This window comes from Petaurus breviceps, unplaced genomic scaffold, assembly GCF_028583685.1.
Source record: "Petaurus breviceps papuanus isolate PSGF00001 unplaced genomic scaffold, PetGlider_PUasm1.0 186, whole genome shotgun sequence".
Lineage (NCBI taxonomy): Eukaryota > Metazoa > Chordata > Mammalia > Diprotodontia > Petauridae > Petaurus > Petaurus breviceps.
In genome coordinates this window covers 25,830,146-25,856,366 of record NW_027185798.1, presented here as the reverse complement: position 1 = coordinate 25,856,366, position 26,221 = coordinate 25,830,146, and the positions used below count along the sequence as shown (strand labels likewise).

Sequence of the window (26,221 nt, the reverse complement as noted above, 5' to 3'; positions counted from 1 at the left end):
AGCAAAGCTTGAGGAAGGTAGAAGCTGATCGGTGAAAGTATTGTAGTAAAACATGTTTCATTCATTCGTTCGTTCGTTCATTCATTCAATCAGTCAAACAAGCAGTCATTTAGTCTACACAGAGCAGCAGCTGCCCAAAGAAGAGACCAATCCAAGCTCAACCTTTTGTGTTGAAGAGCCATCACAGAAAAGTGGGATCTTTCAGACACAAAAGCTTCTAGGGGAAAGAGACTGATAGAGAATATTGCAACAAAACATACTTCATTCATTCAATTCAGTCATTCATTCAGTGCCTATTATGTTCTGGGCACTGTGTTCAATGCTGGGGACAATGTGTACATGTATATTTAAGCAAAGAATCAGGGGATATGACTGTGGGAATGGGGATAAAAGAGTCAGGCTGGTGTGAAATAAGAGAGCAAAGAGAAAGACATTGTTAAGATGTGGAAGGAGAATGATGGGAAAGCAGAGAAGACTTGAAAGGCTGCCCTGGGATCATGTAGAGTTTCCAGCACTTAGCACAGTGCCTTGCACATAGTAGGCAATTAATAAATGTTTACTGATTGAGTTTGGAGACCCAGAGGTGGTAGTGGAGAAACTTGGTACAGGGTAGGGTTGTGGATAATAATCAGTGTTCATTTAATACGGATCATAGCAGAGCTCCAGGGAATTGGTCTGTGTGGGTAGCAGCCCATAGAAGAATAAACCAATCCAAACTAAAGTCTTCCATGTGGCTAGCCTATCAAAGAGAAGTTGAACCTCCTAGCCTGGAAAGTATCTGGGGGGAAATTAATTCCCAATGAAATAAGAGTGTGTCGATTCTGCCAGGAGAGAACCGGGGACAGGAGCTTTCTTTGATTCTGTGTACAGTTACTTGTCTGACTTTTTAAAAAAAATTTTCATTGACTTCTAGCAAGAGCCTGCCTTGAGATTCTTCTGTGTGTGGGCATCAACAGCAACATCTGTTTTTTCTCTGTAAACATCATAAATAATCATTCTGATCTTACTGATGCATCATTTTTAATGCAGCCCTGCAAGGTAACATGAAATTAATGACATGCTAAACAAGAGTGCCTTCAGATGTTCAGCCTCTCTCCCATCAGAAAGAGTGCTGGACTTGGAATCTGGAGACCTGGGTTAAAATCTTGGTTCTGTCACTAGCCGGGTCATTTGTCCTCTTTCTAAGGCTCAGTTTACCCTACTGTAAAATGAGAGAGTTTAGCTAATCATGGGATCATAGATTTAGAACTGAAAAGGACTCTAGAAGCTGTGAAGTCCACCCCCTTCATTTCACAGAGGAAGAAACTGAGACTTAGGGGCAGCTAGGTGGCACAGTTAATAGAGCACCAGCCCTGGAGTCAGGAGGACCCAAGTTCAAATTCAGCCTCAGACACTTAACACTTACTAGCAGTGTGACCTTGGGCAAGTCACTTAACCTCAATTGCTCTGCCCTCCCCCTTCTAAAAAGTGAAAGGAAAAGAGAGAGAGAGAGAGAGAGAAAGGGAGGGAGGAAGGAAGGGAGGAAGGAAGGAAGGGAGAGAGGAAGGAAGGGAGGAAGGAAGGGAGGAAGGGAGGAAGGAAGGAAGGAAGGGAGGAAGGGAGGAAGGGAGGGAGAGAGGAAGGGAGGGAGGGAGGGAGGAAGGGAGGAAGGAAGGGAGGGAGGAAGGAAGGAAGGGAGGGAGGAAGGAAGGAAGGAAGGAAGGAAGGAAGGAAGGAAGGAAGGAAGGAAGGAAGGAAGGAAGGAAGGAAGGAAAGAAAGGAGGGAGGAAGGAAGGAAGGAACTGACTTGCCCAGGCCAGCTCAGAGAAGATTTGAACTCCACTCTTACAGACTCCAAGTACGGTGCTTTATGTACTACTTTACTCAGGTTCTTCCATCTCTAAATCTATTGATTCCATGATGACCACAGGGGAGTAAGATCTAGTGTTGTTGTTCAGTCATTTTTCAGTCATGTCCAATTCTGCATGACCTCATTTGCAGTTTTCTGGCAAAGATGCGGGTGTAGTTTACCATTTCTTTCTCCAACTCATTTTATAGATGAGGAAACTGAGGCAAATAGGATTAAGCAATTTGCTCAGGTTCACAAAGCTAGTAAATGTCTGAGGCTAGATTCGAAGTCAGGAAAATGAGTCTGCAAGGCTGACTGCAGGGCTGACATTCTATCCACTATGCCATCTAACTGCCCAAAGAACCATACAAGGACATTACTAAGAATGTATACTTGTGTATACAAAGTGCACCTACAGAGAGTAGAACCCAGGGCCATTTTTCCCGACCTTGCCTTGCAAGCATCACTCCCTTGCTTGGTGCCTTCTCTTTTTTTGTATCATCACCACTCCTTCCCTAACCCCTACATTTAGCATTATGATTCTTGCATGGTAGGCATAATTAATAAATGACTGGCAGGAAAGGAGACCATTTTTATTTAATCAATTTCTGTTCAGGGAGTCCTCTCCCTAGAGTTTCATTCTGAAACTTTGGATGGCAGTGGTGTGGGGGAGGTGGGGCAGCAGTCAAGAATTAGCTCTTAGAAACTTCTTAAGGCACAGATATTTCAATCTGTGACTGATACTGCCACATGTTTTCATGGAATGAATAAATAGAAGACCATTTATTTGGTGCTTACTATATGACCATACATATTTCTCATCCATTTCCGCCCTACACATGACTTTGTCATCATAGAAACAACTTCACATCTATTATCTTATTGTATTCTAACTACAATCCTATAAAATAGGCAAGGAAGGGCTAGTAAACCCATTTTGCAGATGAGGAAATTGAGTCCCAGATTGAGCCTTTCCTAAATTAGTAAAATAGGATTAGAATCCAGATCTCTTGACCAGTAATACAGTACTCTTTTTATTATACTGGACTGCTTTCCTGTAGTATTTGTGAATGCTTCTGAGGAACCCAAGGAGAATCATTTAGGGGTATCATATCAGACTTAATGGTATCAACAAGCATATGGTAAGGAACTTATCTGGGGTAAGGCTCTTCTACCTCATCAGCTGAGATGAGCACAGTCAAATTCATTAAGATCAAGGCAGCTTAATTCAACAAAGCATTCAATAAATAGTATTAAGTACTTACTCTATTTGAGGAACTGTCCTAGGTACTGAGAATACAAAGACAAAACTAGTTCCTACCTTCAGCGATTTGGTAGTCTACTCAGAAAATGTACACTGTTAAATAAAGATCATGTGAAAGGAGGGGAGAGAACAGTAAGAACCAGGGAGAACTAAAAATTTTCACATAGGAGGTAGCATCAGATCTGAGCCTCAAAAGAAGTTAAGGATTCTTCAAAGTGAACATGAGAAAGGAGTGAATTCCAGAATGAGCTGAAATCAGCTGAACGTGGCTTACAAGCTGTTGGTTAGGTAAATATTACAAATCATGGCTTGATTTACTCTTTTGCTGATTGTCTAGACTTAAGCAGATTCAACTGGTGAGTGTCATGTATTCATTTTTTTTTGAGAGCTGATTGTTAATCATTTATCAACACATCCCCAGATGAATTCCTGGTACAGGGATATCTTCAGTGCTGATATGCCCTGGTAGGACCAACCCCAGTCATTATGAGCTTCAATGTGAAAGTGATGAAGAAGATGCTAGTTTCAGAGAAGCCATGGTAGTCTGGGGTTCTATGCCCCTTTCCTCCATGCTATTGGATTGAATGAGGCCCTGGCTGTTATAATTATCATCAGGAGCTCATGGTGTATATTTGTATCCTCTAAGTCATTCCATTAGGCAACTAGGTGACTCAGTGGATAGAGTGCTGGTCCTGGAGTAAGGAGGACTTGGGTTCAAATTTGACCTCAGACGCTGACTTGCTTTGTGACCTGAGTGAGTCACTTAACCTTGTTTGCCTCAGTTACCTCATCTGTAAAATAAGCTGGAGAAAGAAATGGCAAGTCACTCCAGTAACTTTGCCAAGAAAACTCCAAATGGGAACACAAAGAGCCAGACGTGACTAATCAACAAAACAACAACAAAAAGACATTCCAGTTAAGTGGTACAGTGGATACAACTTTAGACCTGGAGTCAGAAATTCAAATTCAAATCCAGGCTCATATCCTTACTAGCTATGTGACACTGAGCAAGTCACTTAAGCCCTGTTCACCTTAATCCATTGGAAAAGAAAGTGGCAAATCACTCCAGTATCTTTTCCAAAACTCCAAGGACAGTATTAGTGTTCTATGATCCATGTGGTAATGAAAAGTCAGACATGATTGAATGGCTGAACAAACCATTCCATGCACATGTCAAACCCTGAGTATAAAGTAGTTACCTTGAATACAAAATAGGTAACAATTCTATAGTGTTTTAACGTTTGCAAAATACTTTTACGTATATTATATCACTGTAATCCTCACAACAACTCCTTGAGGTGAGTGCTATTATTATCCCCATTTTACAGATGGAGAAACTGAGGATGAGAGAAGTTAAATGATTTGCCCAATGTTACACAGGTAGTAAGGGGCAAGGGCAGAATCCAAACTCAAGACTTCTTGATTCTCAGTTCAGCCCTTGTATCCATTATTTTACTTAGCTGCCTCTAATTCCCTTTTTCCCTGGAAAGAATGTAGTCAGTACTCTCCAGGATGTGAAGGGTTTGGTTCAGACAGTCACATCTGAAAGGGATCATAAGATCATAGATCTAGACCTGACAGAGACCATCTAGTTCAACCCCCTCATTTAACAGATGGGGAATCTGAGGTTGAACTGTATGTACGCGGTCACCCACATGGCAGACATCAGAGGTAGCACTTGAACTCCTGGTGCCTCGACTTTGGAGCCAGGTTCCACTAGACAGTGCTGCCTCCCCAAAAAGAGAATGAGCTGTCATATTTCCATTTGAAATTTTCAATAAGATACAAACATTTCCCACAACCTCATGCCCAGGGAACCTCCATTTCTAGCATAATGATTACTAATATTTTATGTCCCATTGCATGATCTCTAGTCTAACCTATGTTATGGGAAGTCCCAAGGAGTTGTCAGCATTGTTCTGTCAGCAGCTGATGAAGTCTTTTGAATGGCTTTCTAAGGTAATGCTTGGAGCTTTTCCAAAGGGTTCTTCTGTCTGCTTCAGTTATTTACCAAAAGAACAAGTGACTAACAAAGCATTTCCATTTAAAGAAGGTGAAAAAAAAATCAACATAAGCTATCTTAGTGCTGTTCCCTAACTTAGGGGGTAGGGAAGGTAGAGAAAGGGTGTCTGAGCTTTGTATCACCAGAGCCTCCCTCCTCCACCATTTGAGGGCACCTGGTCCCGTGCCCAGTGTGGAACAACTATCTGGACCAGACCTGAAGTAAAGCTGGACTCCTCTTGGCTGACATGAGGAGCAAGTTGAAAAAACAGGAAACAGTTTGAGTTACAGCAATGTCTTGGGCAGGGGGCGGAAGATTGAAAACCAGTCTACAAATATCCCCAGTCAGGAGTTGTCATTCCTTCTAATAATTCCATATATAAGATAGAAAAATGTAGCCTCAGATGAGTGATGTAAATTGACTTAAGTGCATTCAAAAACTTCTTGATGGTGGTGACTTTTTCATATTAATCACTTAATAAATGCTTGTGGACAGCTAGATGGCACAGTGGACAGAGTGCTGGGTCTGGAGTCAGGAAGACCTGAGTTCAAATCTGACCTCAGACTCTTACTAGCTGTGTGACCCTGAGCAAGTCACTTAATCCTGTTTGCCTCAATTTCCTTCTCTATAAAATGAACTGGAGAAGAAAATGATAAAACACTCCAATATCTTTGCCAAGAAAGCCCCAAATTGGGTCACAGAATTAGACTTGACTGAAAAAGAATTCAAAAACAAGTGCTCATACACTGAAAAGAACACTGGATTTAATGTGTGTTAAAAAAAAATCTGTGAAATAGGGGTGGAGGATGGAGGGTAGACTACCTCTAAGGTTCCTTCCAGTTCTAAACCTATGATCCTTTGGTGCTAGGGCAGTAATAGCTAGACAGATATCTTGGTTTGGTTTAATTTGCTGTCTATTGTTTTTGTTTTGTTTTGTTTTTCATGGAAAAGAAAACAAATTAGCATCTTGGTGTTTAATGGAACCAAATGACCATTTTAGCCACATTTTCTTTCTCTCTCAATTCTCTTGGACCTTGTATGACCAGTGTGATGAAGCAAACCAAAGAATGGTTGGATTCACCTAAGTGGTTATTTGGAAATCCGCCCTATTAGAAACTACAGGCAAGCTTCACAAATCCAAAGTAATTGAGGGGAAAACTTATTCAGAAGGAATGTTAAATCTACATTTAAAGAGTTCTCAAAGAAATACAGTTTATTTCCAACAAGTATAGTATCTAGAAGAAAACTCAGAAAGGACTGACTAGGTTGGGTCCTTAGGACCCTCTTATAAATGAATAGGAAAAGAAGAAGCTAAGTAGAGAGGCCTCATGATAGAGTAGAAGAGCCCTGGGCTAGAATTGGTTTCTATGATTCAAAGGACCAAGGGGCAAATCCGTACTCTGTTAATGACTTATCTCTATGAGTTTGGACAGGTCACCTCACCTCTCTCAGTCTCTATTTCCTCATCTTTAAAATGAGGGGTTTGCTTAGGTGACCTTTAACATTCCTTATGGCTCAAAGTCTATGATTTTTAGTCGGATTATAATACATACCCTCAATGGGTCGTGAGAAGATTTCAAAATGTTCGGGAGAAAGACAGGGAGGATCCCAGGTTGGTTTCCAAAGGCAATGTCCAAGCATAAAGAGAATATAACTTGGGGGTGTATGAGATAATGATGAAAAGAGGGGGCAGAGCTACTATAGACTCTCATTTTATTTCTATTTCCTTTTCCATGGAGAAAGATCTTTTAATGAAAGGACAAAAGTGGCTAATGGGAGGTTAACACCTCCAAATAAGTGAGGAGATAGTAAGAAAGTACCTTGATGCCTTTGGCTAGTTAAGGTTACTTGGCCCAGATGAGCTGCCCTCTCTGATTGGCAGATGTGACTTTAAGCCATTGTCAGTAATTCTCTTTTTTTTAGTTTTTTTTTTTAGTTATGTGCCCAGTTCATTGATCTCTTCTTTCTCTGTTTTATTAATATAAGCATTTAGAGATGTAAAACTTTGCCTAAGAACCATTTTCACTGCATCCCATAAGTTTCGGTATGTTATCTCCTTATTGTCATTCCCTTGGATGAAGTTATTGGTTGTTTCTATGATTTGTTGTTTGACGCACTAATTCTTTAGGATTAGATTATTTAGTTTCCAATTAATTTTTAGTCTATCTTTCCACGGCCTGTTATTGCCTGTAATTTTTATTGCATCATGCTCTGAAAAGGATGCATTTAATATTTCTGCCTTTCTTCATTGAATTGTGCCTTAGTACATGGTCAATTTTTGTGTAGGTGCCATGTACCACCAAGAAAAAGTCATATTCTTTCCTATCCCCATTCAGTTTTCTCCAGAGGTCAATCATATTAAACTTTTTTTGTTTTGCTTTTTGGAAGGGGGAGGGCAGGGCAATTGGGGTTAAGTGACTTGCCCAAGGTCACACAGCTAGTAAGTGTTAAATGTCTGAGACCCGATTTGAACTCAGGTCCTCCTGACTCCAGGGCCAGTGCTCCATTCACTGCACCACCTAGCTGCCCCTTAAACTTTTCTAAAATTCTATTCATCTCCTTAACTTCTTTCTTGTTTATTTTGTGGTTTTATTTGTCTAGTTCTGAGAGGGGGAAGTCCCCCAGTAGTATAATTTTGTTTTCTATTTCTTCCTATAACACCCTTAATTTCTGTTTTGGATGCTATACCACTTGATGCATATTTGTTTAGTAATGATATTACTTCATTGTCTATGTACTATGATAATGTACTATGGTACATTTTAGTTTCCCTCCTTATCTCTTTTAATTAAATCTATTTTTGCTTTTACTTTGTCTGAGATCAAGATCACTAACCCTGCTTTTTTACTTCAGCTGAAACAAAATATATTCTGCTCCAGCCTTTTACCTTTACTTTGTGTGTTTTCTCTACTTCTTGTAAATACCATATTATAGGATTATGGCTTTTAATTCATTCTACTATCCACTTCTGTTTTATGGGAGAATTCATCCCATTCATATTCACAGTTATTATTATGATCTGTGTCTTTCTTTCCATCCTATTTTCCTTCCTTTATAATTTACTCTCTCCTTTCTCCCTTTCCCTCCTCACTAGAGTTTTGCTTTTGACCACTGCTTCCCTCAGTCTGCCCTCACTTCTATTAACCCCCTCCTTTTTCTTCCCCTTTTTCCTTCCTACTTCCTATATGGTAAGTTTGATCTCTATACCTAACTGATTGTGTTATTCCCTCTTTGAGCCAAATCTGATGAGAGTAATATTCAAACAATACTCATCTCCCTCCCTTCTTTCCCTCTACTGTAAGGCCTTTGTGCCTTTTCATGTGATAAAATTTACCATTGTCTCCCTCCTCCTTTCCTCTTCTCTCAGTGCAATTTCTTCTTACCACTTAGATTTTTTTCATCACATCAAAGTCAACTTATACCCATGCCCTCTGTCTAAGTATACACCTTTTAAATGTCATAATAATGATACAGTTCTTAAAAGATACAAGTGTCAGGGGCAGCTAGGTGGTACAGTGAATAGGACACCAGCCCTGGAGCCAGGAGGACCTGAGTTCAAATATGACCTCAGACACTTGAAACACTCACTAGCTGTGTGACCTTGGGCAAGTCACTCAACCCCAATTGCCTTGCCTTCCCCATTCCAAAAAAGAAGTTACAAGTGCTATCTTCCCTTGTAAGGATGTAAACAGTTTGCCCTTATTCATAACATGTTGTTTTTTTCTTACCTGTTTACCTTTTTATGCCTCCTTTGAGTCTTGTATGTTTTATGGTGAGCTCCAGTCTTTTCATCAGGAAGGTTTGGAAGTCCCCTATTTCATTAAATGTCTATCTCCTTGCCTGAAAGATTATGCTCAATTTTGCTGGGTAGTTGATCCTTGGTTGTAATCCAAGCTCCTTTACCTTATGGAATATTGTGTTCCATGCACTCCAATCTTTTCATGTAGAAGCTGCAAGGTCCTGTATAATCCTGAATGTGGCTCCATGATATTTAAATTGTTTCTTTCTGGCTACTTGAAGCATTTTCTCTTTGACCTGATAATTTTGGAATTTGGCTACCATATTCCTTGTCATTTTCAATTTGGTATCTCTTTCAGGAGATGATTGGTGGATTCTTCCAATGACTGTTTTACCCTCCAATTCTGGGACCTCAGAGCAGTCTCATCCTTGATGATTTCTTGAAAGAAGCTGGCTAGGTTCTTTTTTTCATCATGGTTTTCAAGTAGACCAATAATTTTTAAATTGTCTCTCCTGAATCTATTTTCCAGGTTGGTTGTTTTACCAATGAGGCAGTTTATGTTTTCTTCTATTTTTTCATTTTTTTTTGTTTTGGTTTGACTGAGTCTTGATATCTCGTAGAGTCATTAGCTTCCACTTGCCCAATCCTAATTTTTAGGCACTAAAGTATTGTTTTCTTTAATTGGATTTCATACCTCCTTTTCCATTTGGTCCATTTTGCTTTTTAAGGAATTCTCTTCAATGAGTTTTTTTTATTTCCTTTCCCATTTGGTCGGTTCAACTTTTTAAGGAGTTATCTTCTTCAGTGTGCTTTTTTTCCATTTGGCCAATTGTATTTTTTTAATGACTTGTTTTGTTCAGTCAATTTTTGACCTTCCTTTTCCAAACTATTGACTCTCTCTTGCATACCTCTTGTTTCTTTTCTGAAATTTTCTTCTGCCTCTATTACTTGACTTTTAAAATCATTATTGAGCTCTTCCAAGAGATTTTTTGGTCTTGAGACCAGTTTATATTACTCTAAGAGATTTTGGATGTGAGTATATTGGCTATGTTGTCATCTTCTGGATTTGTGCTTTGATCTTTCCTGTCCCCATAATAAGAATCTATGATCATTTAGTGTTTCTGCTTTTTGCTCATGGTGTTCACATATTTCCTGGCTTTTAAAGTTGAGCTCTCCTGCTGGAATACAGGAGGCACTGATCCAAGCTTCTTGTACTAGGAGACCAGGACCTGGTCACTGGGGCATCAGGCTGGCAGCTGGAAGTTGTAGGGGTCTGGCAGCTTACCTGGTGCTGAGCTGTGGTCACCAAGACCGGAGCTCTTAGGGTGGGGGTGGGGAGTCTGGACCCTGGAGGACACCTGCTCACCCAGGCTTCTTTAAAGCACTGAGAGGATGTCTGCCTGCCCACCTGGAGTTGTGCCTCCTGGGGTTGTACTTCTGGACTTGTGCTGAAGTACCAGGAGATTTGACTGCTGGAGGACAACTACCCACTATCACATGTGATGGTTTTCAGAACTGATTCCTACAGGTTCCCCTGCCTGTGCCAAGGCACTCAGGGATCCTGGTGTTGGTGTGTGCTTGCTTCACCACCCTGGAGCTCAGGATCTTTCCCACATTTGCTGAGGTGGGGCTTGCTGCTCGCTTGCTGGGGCACCTTCTGTCCTGTATTGCAATAGGGGCCTTTCCTGTTCATCCGTCAAGATTCCTGGGCTACAAGACTGCTGTACCCCATCTTTCTGATGACTCGGGTGTTCTAAGGTTTTTCCTCAGGTGATATTTTCTGGGCTTTCAGAGGTCAATAAGGGAGAGTGAGAGCGACTTACTTCTTCCTCTTCCTCCACAATCTTGGCTCCCATGAGTCCCCCACTGTCAGTAATTCTTGGGAGGCTGGGGAAGAAGGTACTGCTGGATTGATAAAGGATGAAAGTTCTGATTTCTGAAAAGGGGAAGAGAAGGAACTCAGCCATAGTGGTGTCACTCTAGTCTAGACCAATGGAATCCAAATGAAGAAAGAGAAAACATCAACAACTCAGGATATGAGGGAAGCCTTCAAGGATGAGATGCCTTGATGGAAGAGAAGTGATGGACTCTGAGGAGGAGAGAAGAAGAGCAAGTGCATTCCAGGCACAGGAGATAGCTTTGGTGGATGCATGGAAGTAAGAAATGTAGCCTAAAATTCAGGGAATAGCTAGTAAGTGGTCAAGATTGGTACAAGCACAGAGCTCATGAAGAGGAGCTAAGGCTTAAAAAAGGAGACAGCAGAGCTCATGAAGAGGAGCTAAGGCTTAAAAAAGGAGGCAGCTCATGAAAAAGCTTAAAAGTCAGGCTAAGGGCTTGGTTTTTTTTATCTTAGAGACAATAAAGAGACATTAAAGGTTTTGAAGGAAGAGAATGGCATCATCAGACTTTTGTCTCAGGAAGATGATTTTGACAATTGAGTGAAGGATGGGTTAGAGATGGTAAAGACTAGAAACAGGGAGAGTATTTAGGAGGTTAGATTCCTAGATAGTCAAGGTGACAGTTTGTCTTTTCTTCTGTGTGTGTCTTGTCTGTAGAAAAAGTCTAAACACTTCAAGGCAAGGACTATGCCTAATAACTCTCTATGTGGTCTGGCAGAGTGATGGGCACATTTCAGCTATTTTTTTGGACGATCAGGGTTAAGTTAATTGCCCAGGGTCACACAGCTATTGTCTGAGGCTGGATTTTAATTCAGGTCCTCCTGACTCCAGAGCTGGTGCTTTATCCACTGTGCCACATAGCTGCCCATAACTATGTTGGTATTATGACAGTATAGCTCTCTTACTAGATGCCTTGGAGCAAAAGATGAATGACTGTAAGTCAAAGATGTTATAGTGGGACATTCGTATTTAAGCTCAGGTTGGACCAGATGGCCTTTGATGCCCCATCTCCATCCAAGATTCTGTGATTCTGTTATAGGTTCGTGGGGATTATGACAATAGTCAGGGCTGGTGGTAGGATAGACACCAATTCCAGTTGTTGTTGCTGCTGTTGCTGTTATTGTTTAGTTGTTGTTCAGTAGCTTCTGACTTTTCATGACCCCATTTGGGGTTTTCTTGGCAAAGATCCTGGAGTGGTTTGCATTTCCTTCTCCAGCTCATTTTACAGATGAGGAAATTGAGGCAAACAGGGTTAAATGACTTGCCTAGGGTCACAGAGCCAGGAAGTATCTGAGACTAAATTTGAATTCACAAAGACAAGTCTTCCACACTTCCTCTGTGCCACCTAACTGCCCCTAACACTAACTCCTTGGTGGCCTATAATTAGATCTATAACTTCTGAGAAGGAAAAAGCCATTTTAGAATGTCTTCTATTATGTTCATCCCTACTTCTTTCCCTCCAGGGATGGAAGAAGCAGCGTGGGGACAGAGGAGAAAGTGACCTCCCTAGTCCTCAGTTTCCTCCTCTATAAAATGAAGGGACTCAACTAATTTCCCTTTCAGCTCTAAATCCCAGGATCCTATAATCCTCAGGTTCTCTCTAGCATTTTTTGGACCTCTTCTTTTCACACATCTCATTGTCCTTTTTATCAGAGTATTTTTCCTCTCTTCTCCCCTCCCCCCACCCCAAATCAGATCACAGACTTATAGCTCCAGAGCTAGAAGGAACCTTCAAGCTAAGTGGAACAGAGGAAATCATGATTGCTTTTCTCACCACCACTCCCTCCCAAATCCTGTTGACATCATCTGTCAGAGTACATTGTGAAGGCTAAAGAATCTGTGCTTCAGGGAAGCTTAGGCAGGGTGTCCTGCCCAGGTGACTTTGATTGATTTCCCTCCCTGCTCTTAGGTGTGGAGATACCAATCAGCTATGGACCCAGAAATATGGCAGGGCAGAAGGAAGAGTGTTATCAGGCAGGGTTAGGACATACAGGACCAAAAAAGGCCAGGCCAGGAAAAGCAGAGAATTTCATTTTTCTTGTTTGGGATTCCAACATTTTTGAAAATAAAATCAAAAGATGTAATTTCTCTTAATCATCAAGTGTTTCATACCTTCTCCCTGGATCTGGAGAGTCAAGTTGGAATTATACCATCATCTTTCCTCAGATAATGTGAACTGTGATATGCACACACACACACACACACACACACACATACACATACACATACACATACACACTCATACTCTTAAACATATATACTCACCCTTACACACATATAGCCACACACAGACTCTCTCTGTCTCTCTCTCTGTCTCTGTCTCTCTGTCTCTGTCTCTCTCTCTCTCTCTGTCTCTCTGTCTCTCTCTCTGTCTCTCTGTCTCTCTCTCTCTCTCTCTGTCTCTCTCTCTGTCTCTCTCTCTGTCTCTCTCTGTCTGTCTGTCTGTCTGTCTCTCTCTCTGTCTGTCTGTCTGTCTGTCTCTCTCTCTGTCACACACACACACACACACACACACACACACTCACACTCCCCATCTCCTCTCTCATCCAGCCTCAGCAGCTAGGATAAGTACTGATGGTGTCAGAGTATATGGGGAAATTGCCAAAGCAGCTGGAAAAGTGTTGGCAGACCCCAGCCAAACAAGCGAATCCCAATGTCAGGAAGCATTTTTTTGCTCAGCGAGGCATTCTGGACTTAACTAAATTGTATTTCCTGGCTCTGGAGTGATAAGGCAGCAATCTGAAAAACATGTTACACTTATACATCAATAGAAGCCGCAGCTTGTCCAGTATTTTGTTGAAAGATAGCATTGGGCATAAATAGCTCTCAAGACTTTGATGGCAGGAGAAAACCATATTAATCCTCTGTGGGAAACCCAACCGTGAGGCTCGGAGGCTGGGGCTCCCGGGCAGGAAAACCAATGATGCTATTAAACAGAAATTCATTTTGCTTTCCCCAAACCCTTCTTTGCAGCCTGTGTAAAGAGGCTTCCGTTCCTCTTCAGTACATTTAGTCCCTTAAAGGATTATTTCCGCTACAGCAGAAATGGAGACACAAACAGCAATGTTTAAATAAAATTAAGTGGAACGCTGAGAAGGCGACAGGCTGGAGAAGAAGGTTGGGGAGGGGCAATAAGGAGGAGGGGAGAAGCAGAATGACTCAGGCTAGATCTAAGCCAACAGTGTGGTAGCAGGCGGGCACCAGGTGGTCCAAGGTGAAGACTGACTGGGGGCCCCTTGGGGAATAAAGAGGCAGTATGTCACATTAGAGAAAGCGGCAAAGATGGAGTCAGGAGCCCTGGATCCAAATCCCATTCTGTGTATTGGACCCTTGGCCAAATCACTTAACTTTCCTGGGCCTTGAGAGGGACGGGGATAGGAGTGAGAAGGAATGACCTATAAATTAAGTCTTGAAAATATCTGGGGGCTCCAAGAGGTAGAGGTGGAGAGGGAAAGCACTGCAGACAGGGATAACTATAGACATTCCCAGGATGGACAATGGGTACAACCGACATGGAAGTAAGGGAATTGAATGTTGTGGATGGAAAACAAGCATCAGGTCAGATGAACTTAGGTTTGGGAAGTCATGAGCTCAATCATAGAGATTATGAGTGGACCAAAGGGCAGTGTATGATCACACCTTTTCAGTATCCGTTGATATGATGTTGTTTTTGATTATTGTTTTCAGAGCAAGATCGAAAGCAATACGGGAGTAGAGAGTAAGCACAAGCCAGTAAGATTTCTGGACTGATTGAATCATCTTCTCTCTTTTCACTGTGTGTGAGCCTCCCCCAAGCCTCTGTCCTGGGCCCTCTTCTCTTCTCTTTCCATATTCTCTTCTTTGACAATTGTAACAGCTCCTGTGGGTTCAATGATCATCTCTCTGTAGATGGCTCCCAGATCTATACATCCAGCCCCAATTTCTTTCCTGAACACCAGCTGAATAATAGCCATGCTTCCTTGACACCTTCACTTGAATGTCCCCATCAACGCCTCATACTCACCTGAGCAAAGCAGAGCTCTTCTTTTCCCTTAAACCCACCCCCTTCCTCCACACTTCCCCATTTCTCTTCCTAGGGAGTCAATCTCCCAGGCTCCCAACCTTGTGGTTATCCTTCACTCATCCCTCTACTTCTGTCCCCATATGCAATTAGTTGGTAAATCTTATTGATCCTGCTTCCATAGGAAGGATCCCTCTTGCATTCATTCCATTCTCTCCATTCACATGGGAGTGGAAGGAAATTTCCTTCCCTCTTCATTCCCCACAGCTAAGGCAGCTACAGTCCTTTCTCTCCTGAACTATTGCAATAGCCTCCTAATTAGTTCCTCTCCTCTAGTCTCTTCTCACAGTTGCCAGCTTGATATTCCTAAAACACAGAACTGACCATGTCATGCCCCAGCTCAAAAAAAATGACTTCTTATTCCTGTTCAATGATTTCCATTCCCTCTCAGATTAAATGCAAATTACTCAGCCCAGAATTTATAGCTCTCTACAATCTGGGTACCACCTGCCTTCCAAATCATCTTTATTATTACTCACTTTTACACACTCTATTCTACTCAATGTAGCATGCTAGTTATTCCCTGAACAAGAAATTCCATCTTTTGTCTCTGTGCTTTTGCCTTTGTGCAAATAGCCCCCCCCCCCAATCTGGATTGCAATCCCTCCTAACCTCCACCTCTTAAAATCCCTAGCTTCCTTTTCAGCTCAACTCGGTGCCATGTGCTATATAAGTACTTTCCTGATCTCCCCAGACATTAGAGCTATATCTCCTATTGTGCCCCCACTTGGCGATAGTGCCAGCTACTATCCCCTGAACATCTCAGTGATCCAGGATCTCTCAAATTTACAAATTAGCTGGCAAGGCTGAAAACCTCCAAATCAAGATCACTCTTGGGTCACCTATGCTCAGTGAAAGAAACACAAAGCAGAAGAATAGACTAGGGACTTGATCTCTAGTCTAAGGCAAGCACAAGTACTTATTGACATGTACATGTAATTGTTGTAGCTATGGGGGTGGGCAGAGGGGAGAGAAAGAGGAAAGGAAATCTCTCTTCTCCTTTATCACCCCCAATAGAAGTTCAAGTTGAGCTTGCAGAACCCTAACAGTCTTGAAAAAAGGTGGGGGAGATAGTGGCAGCTTTTTCTCCTTTTAACCCTAATTTAAGGGGTTGTACTCATTCAGTTACTTTCACTGATTCATCTTTAACATAGTTCTGAGTAATAGGGACCAGGACAATAGCATCCCACTAGACTCTTGTAGCTATATCTTTCTAAGAAAGAAAAGGTTTTCCCCTAGAAAGAAAGGGTTAGATAATAGGTAGAGGACAGGAAGGGGGAGAATGACCTATAAATTAAGTCTTGAAAACGTCTAGGGGATATAAGAGGTAGAGGTGAAGAGGGAAAACATTCTAGACAGGGATAACTGTAGACATTCCCAGGATGGACAATGGGAGAAACCTCCATGGAGGCAAGGGAATTGAATGTTGTGTATAGAAAACATCCATATATTTTACACATAGTACTTAGTACATAGTAGGTCCTCAATAAATCTTTATTGACTGATTCACTCCATGTGTTCTTTAGTAAGTAGCCCCCCTGAAAAGGCCAGCATGCAGGCACACTTCCAATCATGCTCCTTGAATCCAGAAGGGCCCAGCCCAATAGATAGGGTGTCAGTCTCTCTCTGACTGTCTCTCTCACTTATCTGTTATACTTTGTATATTTTCTCTCCCAACTAGTATGTGATCTCTTTAATGTCTCTTGGGGAGAGAAATCTGTTTTTGTGTCCCCAATGTCTGGTATAATGCCTGACACATAGAAGGTATTTGCTAACCATTTGTTAAATTGGATTAAATTGAATTGTGGCATGCTGCCCTCCACCACCACAGCTGCCTGAGCTCTCTATCATCTACCATTTTCTTCCTAGGGAAAAGCTCAGTTCTTGGAAAGAGAAAGTTACAAGAGTCTAGTGGGGTGCCATTGTTCAGGCAAGAGGCAATAAGGATGTGAACTGTTTCCCTATCTGTAAAATAAGTACATAAAATCTATACTGCCCACCTACCTCACAAGATAGGAAAACTCTTCTTAATCCTCAAAGCACTATAGAAATGTGAGATATATTCCTCATCTATTAAATGGCAATGGACTCAGTCAATAAGCATTTATTAAGTGTTTATTAGATGCTAGGCACTATTCTAATAGATGATCTCTAAATTTCATCCTTTCTAGCTCTAAAATTCTATTACCCCTAAACCATTCATCAAAATAGGACCTTGAGAAGGACTTTTAGTAGCAAACCTTAATTTCCTTACTGTACGTAATTACAGTAAAACTTTATTTCTAGGACAATGTGGTCTGAGGAAGCTAGACTCAAATTATTATTTCTTTTAAGTCAGTGAAGTTTTTCTGTAGTAAAGGATTGTTTCTGTTTCGTTATGTTACCAAAGCTGTTGTGTAATAATAATTCATCTTAATGTGCAGGCTCCCTGACCCACCCAAACTCAATTGTGAATTCTTTGAAACCAAGTGCTGGGTTGAAAGGAAGGGAGAGAGGGAGGGAGAGGGAAGGGAAGGGAATGAGCATTTACTAAATGCTTACCATATGCCAGGCCCTGTGCTAAAGGAGTGTCATTAAGTATATCGTATATCGCATTTAGAGATATGGGGTCATCTACATTTACAGTGGAAGAAAATGAAGCCCAGAAATGTGAAGTCTTGTTCACTGTCAGGACCAGGAAATTGGCCAGCTCTCTCCATTGCCCAGTCCTACACTTTTTCCACTATAGTACCCCATCTCTTTGAAGAAGTCAAGTCCCATGATGATTTCTAAAGGAATGGCCAAATTCTTTGCTGTGGTAGAATTATTGTTTGAAATGTCTATATATCCATCAAGTCAAAAGCATTTTGTTAAGTACTTACTGTGTCCCAAGAACTGTGTTTGCCTCTGGAACTTGTCCCTGCCTTCAAGCGATGTGGGAGCACCTAGGGGATGTTCTTTCCCCTAATGCAGGCCACTATAACTTCAAGTCTTAGAAAGGGCATATGTCAGAGGTGATATTTGAACCCAGACCTCTGAATTCCAGATCTAGACTTCTATCTGCCATGTAACACATGAGACTAGAGGATGCTGACTTTGTTTGAAACTGGTAGCTATATCCATCAAGATCAAAGGAATGTAAGACTGCTTGGAGACTTATACTGCAATAAGCTTTATAAAAGACATGGCCTGCCATTGAAATGTCAGTGTCCAGAGACCTGTAAGAAGTCACTCATTCTTTCTCTCTTTTCTCTATTCCAGGTGTTTACAAAATATGGGAAATGTTATATGTTTAACTCAGGAGAGGATGGAAGACCTCTGCTCACTACTGTCAAGGGAGGAACAGGCAATGGGCTGGAGATCATGCTGGACATACAACAGGATGAGTACCTACCCATCTGGGGAGAAACAGGTAAGATGGAGCTCTGGTTCCTCATGGGGTAGAAATAGGCCCTCACTTGGGAGAAGTAGACTTTTCCTTTGTCTTCAGATTTCTCAATCTGTTCCATGGAATGCTACCTTTCAACCAATGTTGGCATAAATGAATGAGCAAATGAAGCATTTATTAATCAAACCATGATGCTGTGTTAGGGTGAAAAATGCAAAAGTCAGTCCTGCTTTCAATGAGCTCACGTTCTAATAAAGGAGATGATGCATATAGAAGGTTTCTGCTGCAAGTCAGATGGAAAGGTCCTACGGTCCTTAGGGCACAGCAGCAAAGTAGATGGGAAGGCCCCCTCTTCAATGTCATTTCCACTGGTAAAATCATATTTGTTTCTGATGCTGGATTCTGACAGTGCCAAGGACATTGGTGGTGAGAACTTTTTCTTGAGTCTTCAGTAGCTGTAGTTATAGTGCTAATAGACCCCATTTCCTTAAAGTTGCTTTCCAAGATAGTCTGCACATTAGCAGCAGGGCCAGTGGTCTAGAGATGGGGAATGATGCCACTTCCAGGACTCTTAGGTTTTCCTACCTTTTGGTGGCAGTTGGTCAGCAGTTGGCATTAGGGATGGTGAGGAAGATGGAGCCTTTCTCCATAGTGCATTCCCCTCCACAATAGCTGTTTGACCTGGTCTGGAAGCTGAACTCATGGTCTATGGGATGTGGCTTTTCCCAAGACCCTTGGGTTCAGGGTCCTGGGCTAGCTCCATCAGGGTCTTGGTTGAGACAGTGATCGAGGTGTGGTTTGGCTCATCTAGGGCATGCCCTCTCTATTTCTCTCTCAGGTTGCCTTGATGCTTCAGTGAGGCTGGCTTGCCTGTCCTCTAGGTGGCAAGTGGTCAGCTATTGGTGGGGAAGACCATGCTCCAAGACATGTAGTGTGAGGGGTGTATTTCTGTGGTCTTTTTGCCAGACTTTTCACCAGAATAGAAGGCAGTAGAGGTGGTGGAAATCACAGTAGAGAAGGGAGAAGTGTGATGTAGGTCATAGGGATTGCTTATAGGACTGGAAAATGTTAAACCTGGAAAGCACATTAGAAAGCCAAACTTTTCATTTTAGAGGAAGAGAAGCTGAGGTCCAAAGAAGAGGAAGTGACTTACCCAAGCTCACTCATCTCCCTGTTGCTGCAATTTCCTGGGCTATCCAAGTAAGCCACAAAGAAATGAGAACAATAAGCTTTTTGGCTTATTGGCCACTGATTCCCATTGGGCACCTGTAGATGGAATCTTTGGGGTATCTGAAATAACAAGGGATTTCTAAATTAGGGTTTGTCATTTTCCCAACCCAATACTATGATCATATCTGGTCTTTGCAATGTGTCCCGCCAGTGCCTACTGAATTTAATTTGTTGACCTTGTTATTCAAGGTTCACCACAATTGGACTACAGGTATCCTGCTTTGACTTATAGAGACCTCACCCTATAGTGGTTCAAAGTGATGGGCTTGCAGTCAGTGAAGAACTAAGTTCAAATCCTACCTCAGACCCTTACTAGCTAGGCAAGTCATTAACTTTCTACCTCAGTTTCCTCATTAGTAAAATTGTAGGGGAGGTGGAATCAATAGCCTCTAAGGAGCCTTCTAGCTCTAAACTATGATACTATGTAGCCCATACTATATACATCCCTAAGTTCCAGTCACACCAAGTTACTCTCAACCACCTGTAGTGCCTTTGCTTATATTAGCCCCTCTCCAGTTCATGCTTAGACTATACTCTCCCATGCATCCCCATTTTATCATTTTAAGTCCGTCAAAGTTCTATTCCTTCTACCTCCTCTATGAAGCCCCTATTGACTTTCCCCTACCCTCAGATCATAGGGTCATTCATCTACAACTGGAAGGAATTTCAGAGGTCATCAGGTTACAGATGAGAAAACTGGAACCCACAGAGGTAAATGGACTCAATCAAGGTCTCAGATATAATAAGTAGCAGAGTCAGGATCTGAACTCAGGTCCTCTGAAGGGCCAGGGCTCTTCTCACTGTGACACAAGGAAAGCGATTTCTTCCTCCTTCCCTCCCTCCCTTCCCTTCTTCCTAGGGAACCTTTTCTGGATCTTTCCTCTTGCTTCTGTCACATTTTACCTCATCTCCTTCTCAGTGGTGTACTGTTGGGATGCCAAATCCTGCCCTGCCCCCATTAAAACCTAATCTCCTTAAGAACAGGGACTGTATTACTTTTTAATCTTCCCATATTGCAGTGCACATAATGTTTTTCCCGTTGAATTTCTGGTTAGAGTGAAGTCAGGAAAACCATGATTCAAGCCCAGTCTCTTCCAGCCATATAACCCATTCCGTTTTCTACACTCGCATGGCATCCTTCCTATATCACCTCTCCCCAGGATCACTGTAATAACCTTTAATTGGTTAGAGTAGCAGGATAGTATAGTCAACAGGGCATTGATTTAGGAGTCCAAAGACCTATGTTCACTTGTCCCTGTGTAACCTTGGGCACATCACCGAACCTCTCTGGGCCTCAGTTTCCCCAGATAAAACAAGAGGATTGAACTACATAGCCTTTGATGTCCCTTCCAGCTCTCTATCTGTGATTCCATGATCACTTTCCTGTCTGCCCTCCCTGTAGCTGCCAAATTGATATTCCTAAAACATAAGTCTGACCATTTCAATTCACTACTCAGTAAACTCCAGTGGTTGTCTCAAACTCCTTTGTTTGGCATGTAAAGCCTTTTGCAACATAAATTTCCATCCTTATTATAAATTTTCTCCTTTATCTATTCCAAAGGCCACATAGTCCAGTGAAAAGAACTCTGGCATCAGAAGGGTTGAACTCAGATGTTGTCCCTTATTATCTCTTGTGGACAAGTAACTAATCTTCTGTACCTTCATTTCCTCCCAGCCAGCTTTTTAGGTCCCTTCTAGCTCTAAATCTATAAAGGTGTGAGTTAGGACTGTGGTCTCTAAAGAGAATCACTGACTTGCTCATCCATGACTACATTTACATATTGAATTCAGGAGGCTGAATGCCCAAATACCTAAAACAAACTAATTAGTGCTGCCCTTTCACAATTAAAATTCAGAATTAATTACTGGGAGCCCAGCACACCTGAAATGCATATCACATTTTTAAAGCTGAACTAAGGGCAAGAGATAGGGACAGAGGTTCAGTCTCTGTAGTACCTGCTTGAAAACACTCTCATAGGGGTGGCTAGGTGGCTCAGTGAATAGAGCACTGGCCCTGGAGTCAGGAGGACCTGAGTTCAAATCTGATCTCAGAAACTTGACACACTTACTAGCCATGTGGCCTTGGGCAAGTCACTTAACCCCAATTGCCCTCCAAAAAGCAAAACAAAACAAAACAAAACAAAAAGCCACTCTCATGAACAAGAACCAATGGAATCCTATTCATAGACTCTCAGAGTTGGGAGAGAACTCCTGGTCCAACCCAAACCTGAATAACAATCCCCTCTACAAAGAGTAAGCTTCCTGGGGCAGCTAGGTGGTGCAGTGAATAGAGTTCCTGGAGTCAGGAGGACCTGAGTTCAAATCCAGCCTCAGACACTTAACACAAAAACTAACCGTGTGACCTTGGGCAAGTCACTTAACCCCAATTGCCCTCCAAAGAAGGAAAAAAAATATTTAAGAGTAAGCTTCCAGTGAGGGAGAAGCCACCAGTACTTTTTTCTATAACCTCAATCATTAGGAAGGAAGATGTACAAAATAGCAGAGAGAATACTGGAGTTGAATTCAGGAATACCTGATTTCAAATCTTTCCTAGCTATGTGACCCTGGGTCATTCACTTAACTCCTCTCAGCTTTTCCTTCCCTATCTATAGAATGGGAACAATCATAGTATAAGGATCATATGAAATCATCTATATAAATTACTTTGTAAACTTGCAGCTATTATTAGCATTAGAAAGCTTTCTCTTGCATCAAGCCTAAATAAATGGTTGTACAAGGTCCACCATACTGCACCTGGTTTTGTTCTTCTGAGCCAAGTGGAACAAGGTTAATCCCACTTCCACTGCTACTACTAGAAAACAGCTCTCCTATCCTGCTTCTTCTTCTACATGCCACCAAGTATATATACATATATGCACATGTACATATATACATACATACACATACATATACATGCATATACACATGTTTTGTCCTTTAAACACCCACCAAAAAGCATTTCCACATACATGCCAGAACATACACACCTAAAATAATCTATATAGAACCATGAATTTCCATTTTGTAGAGCTAATTTTAAGTATATAACAAATTCCACACGTTATTTCCAATTTATCTGCTATAGAGTAGGTACATAGTTCTCTTACCTATTGTCTCCCTCATTAGACAGTGAGCTCCTTGAGGGCAGGGCCTGCCTTTTGCCTTTCATTGTATTCCTAGCTCTTAGCACAGTGCCTGGCATATAGAAGGTGCTTAATAAAACTTTATTGACTGACTGATTGCTATTACTTTCAAAACTGTCCTAACTTTGTGCATTCTTCTGACCTTCCTTCTGTTCTCTTCTGTGCTTTAAGAAAATGTTGCAATAACTATCTTTTTTTCCTTCTTGGCTTTAGTATTATTAATCCCTCTCTCTCCCCAACCTTTCCCCCAATTCAGAAACCAATAGAAAAAAAAGAGGAAAACCCTTGTAACAGATATACAGGTAAAAAAAAATCCACAGAGAGGCTACCTCTAAAAATGTGTCTTTGTCAGACTGTCTTTGAGCCTGTTGCCTCATTGTCAAGATGTTTATGCTATGGATGTCTAAAATTGTCTTTACATGTAATTGGAAAAATAAAATACTATTTAATTACCCCCCAAAATATGCATCCTCTGAAGATGTTTGGCTATTACACTAGAGTTCTTAAGCCTTTCAAAGTTATTTTCTTTATAATGTTGTTGTTTGTGTTATAAATTGTTCTCCTGATTCTGTTCACTTCATTTTGTATTAGTCCATACTACCCAGGATTCTCTGCAATCATCTCCCTCATCATTTCTTATGGTGCAATAATATCCCATTGATTCACATACTACAATTTATTCATCCTTTGCCCAATTGATGGGTACCATCTTGGGTTCTAGTTTCTTGCCTTTCTCATTTTTTTCTCTTTTAATACCCTCTTTGAGATCAGGAAGTTTATTTTGCTTGTAACTTCCCTCTCCAATATTAGTCCTCCCTCTCAACAGCTTCCCCATCCTTATTTGTATCCTTGTTGAGTTTGATGTATTTATACACCAAATCTCAGCATACCTTAGCATATTTCAGATGAGAGTAGAATTTACCTGATGTCTGTCTCCCCCACCCCATGATGTATTTGTATAGTAAATAGCAAATTCTACCCTCTCTATCCTGTTTCCCCTCTTAAAACCTCAGAACAAAACCAATCCACCTTCCCAGATACACTTTTTTCTTATTTAATTCCCTCAATCCTTTGTGAGGAGATTAAGATTCTGAAGAGACACTTGTTTCTTCTTGCCCTATTAGAATGTTAGCACTACTTCATCATACAGCCCTTTTCAATTGCTTAAATAAATTTACCTTTCCAGTTTCTCTTGGCTCTTGTGTTTGCATTTCAAAGTTCCTACTCAGCTCTGGTCACTTAATCAGAAATGCTTGAAAGTCTCCTTTTCCATTAAAGGTTTCTTTTTTTCCCTTTCCTGTAAGATTATTCTTAGTTTTTCATGGTATGTTATTTTCTTCTTTCAAGTCTTGGTTATAATCCTGTAAGCCTTTTTGCCTTTTTGAATATCATATTCTAAGATCTTCTCTCATTGTTAGTAAAAGCTGCCAGGTCTTGTGTGATACTAATTGGTTCATTGCTATGTGAACAGCTTCTTTCTACATGCTTGTTGTATTTTTTCTTTGATATGGGAGCTCTGAATCTTTGTTATAGTGTTCCTGGGACTTTTCCTTTTGAGGTTTCTTTTAGGAGGTACCCCACAAAACTGTTTCATTAGTCAATTTTGTTTGAATCATGTTGGTGGCATGTGGAACATCCTGTGAAATTTTCCTCTGAGTTCAACAGAGAAGAATTGGACATTTTGTTGGTGAAATTGTTTTGTTGCTTTGCTAAATGTTTAAGCTTGATGCAGAGAGAGGAAAGCTACAGTTGAGAGAAGATTAAGGGAAGCTGAGAGATTCAAAAGAGTTTTGTGCTGGCAGTTTATAAGGGGAGTTTCTAGGAGGAATTATGGAAAAGGCAGGGGGAAGATGTTAGTTTATCTTGCCACCAAGGAAGTATGGACACCAAGGGAACTGTTGCAGTGACATGGAGGGTATGTGCTACATTCATCTCTCTGCCTGAGACATTTACCAACATAAATGCTAGAAATGCAAGCTGCTCTTTCTGCCAGAAGAAAAGGCAAAAGAATTTGGGAAGCATCTTACAGCAAAGCAGCTTGTTATAGAGGATGAAGGTTTTGACAGGATAGAAGAAATGATCCAGGAAGGAAGCCAGAAAGAAAAATATTCTGAGACATTAGAAAAGAATTAAGAGGTTGGTGAATGGGTGAGTGTACACTGGTGCAGGGAAAGTAGGGAAGAAGCAATAGCAGCACTATGTCAAGAGTCCTGTGACTTCTAATAGAAAGGGTCCCTATTATAGACATGCCCATGGGGTGAGAAATGAAAACACATATTTCCTAAGCCAGGGAAGGGAGAAGAAAAGGAAGAGGAGGAGGAAAAGGGGAAGGTTACATTAGATATAACACTTGGACATTTCGCAAAATTCTTGACATACATTATCTCATTTGACTCTCAGAACAGCCAAATGAGGCAGGAGTTATTATTATCCCCACATGTTATAAATAAGGAAACTGAAGCTGAGAAAAGTCAAATGCCTTGCCCAGGGTCACACAGCTACTACATGTCTGAGGCAGGATTTGAACTCATCTTCTCAATTCCAAATTCAACACTTTCCATTATAACATTCCTTCTCCTCCTTTCTAATGATTATACCTGTCAAAATGAAAAAAGAAATAGTGAGCTCCCCATCCCCAGAGGCTTTCAAACAGAGATTGTATCACTAGTATTGTGGAGAAGATTCCTATTCCTCAAAGGTTCTCCTACTAGGTGCCCAGTACTGGACATTAGGTACCAACTGGATTTTGGCTCCTGATGCAGAAGAAACACAAAACCTCAAGAGGCATACTTCATAGCTCCTCAGATGCCATTCCCAAAGGAAGGGCCCACAAACACCACCACCCACCCTCTACCTGCTGATCCATGACAGCCAATCATACCCTCAAACTTTACCTGACTTTTCTCTTCATGCCAAATTCTGAATCTCACTGAAATTACAGACAGTCCTCTAAAGATTACATCAGCCATGTTGTAACGTTAATGGAATTTGAAGATCTTCCATGCCCATTAATAGGCACATAGAGCCCTGGCCCATAGGTAATTAGGCTCTGGGCTAAGGGGAGTTTCCAATTAAGTGCTGAGACACAAGGATGTTCAAGCTCCTTGGACTCAGCCAATCAGATGCCTGATCTTTGTTATATAGAAATTCTGGGAGGTTAGTATTTTGCTTTGGGGATTTGCTTATGAGAAGGACCTTTTGATTACCTGGACAGGTGTATCAGCAATGCCATATTCACAATGCCTATAGAGATTACAAATATGCTGATATAATTATCCATCACAAAATACGTCAGGTTTGCCATTTGGGGAAATAAACTAGAAAATTTATTAAGATACCAAAAGACTGAGTCCCAAAACCAGAAAGTGAAAGCCATCAGAGTTGTTATGACATTGGCACAGGTAGATAAAGTAGAAAGCACCCACATTTTCAAGCCTTTAAAACAGAACAGGCTACCTCAGGCAAAGGTCCTCCTCTCCCCACTCACAGCAACCACCCAGTGTCCTGGAAGAGCGCTCCCAGCAGCTCCGGCCCCTGGCAGTCCTCAGCAGGGGTCCTAACTCAAAAAAAAAAAAAAAAGGCAACCGCCACCAACTGCCAACCGCAGGACCGTTAGCTTGGCTTTTCACTTTCTCTTGCTCTGCTATGTCAGCACGTCCATGGGGCATGGGAGATCTTTAAATCCCATAA

The 26,221-nt window shown here is 41.4% G+C and overlaps 1 protein-coding gene across 1 annotated transcript in view; it reads left to right on the top strand.

Annotated features, from left to right (window-relative positions):
• Positions 1-26,221, top strand: part of ASIC2 (acid sensing ion channel subunit 2) — a 370,223-nt gene that overhangs the window by 225,403 nt on the left and 118,599 nt on the right. Inside the window, exon 2 of the mRNA XM_069089922.1 lies at positions 18,032-18,182. Coding sequence (XP_068946023.1) covers positions 18,032-18,182 — 151 coding nt within the window. The remainder of the gene's footprint in view (positions 1-18,031; positions 18,183-26,221) is intronic.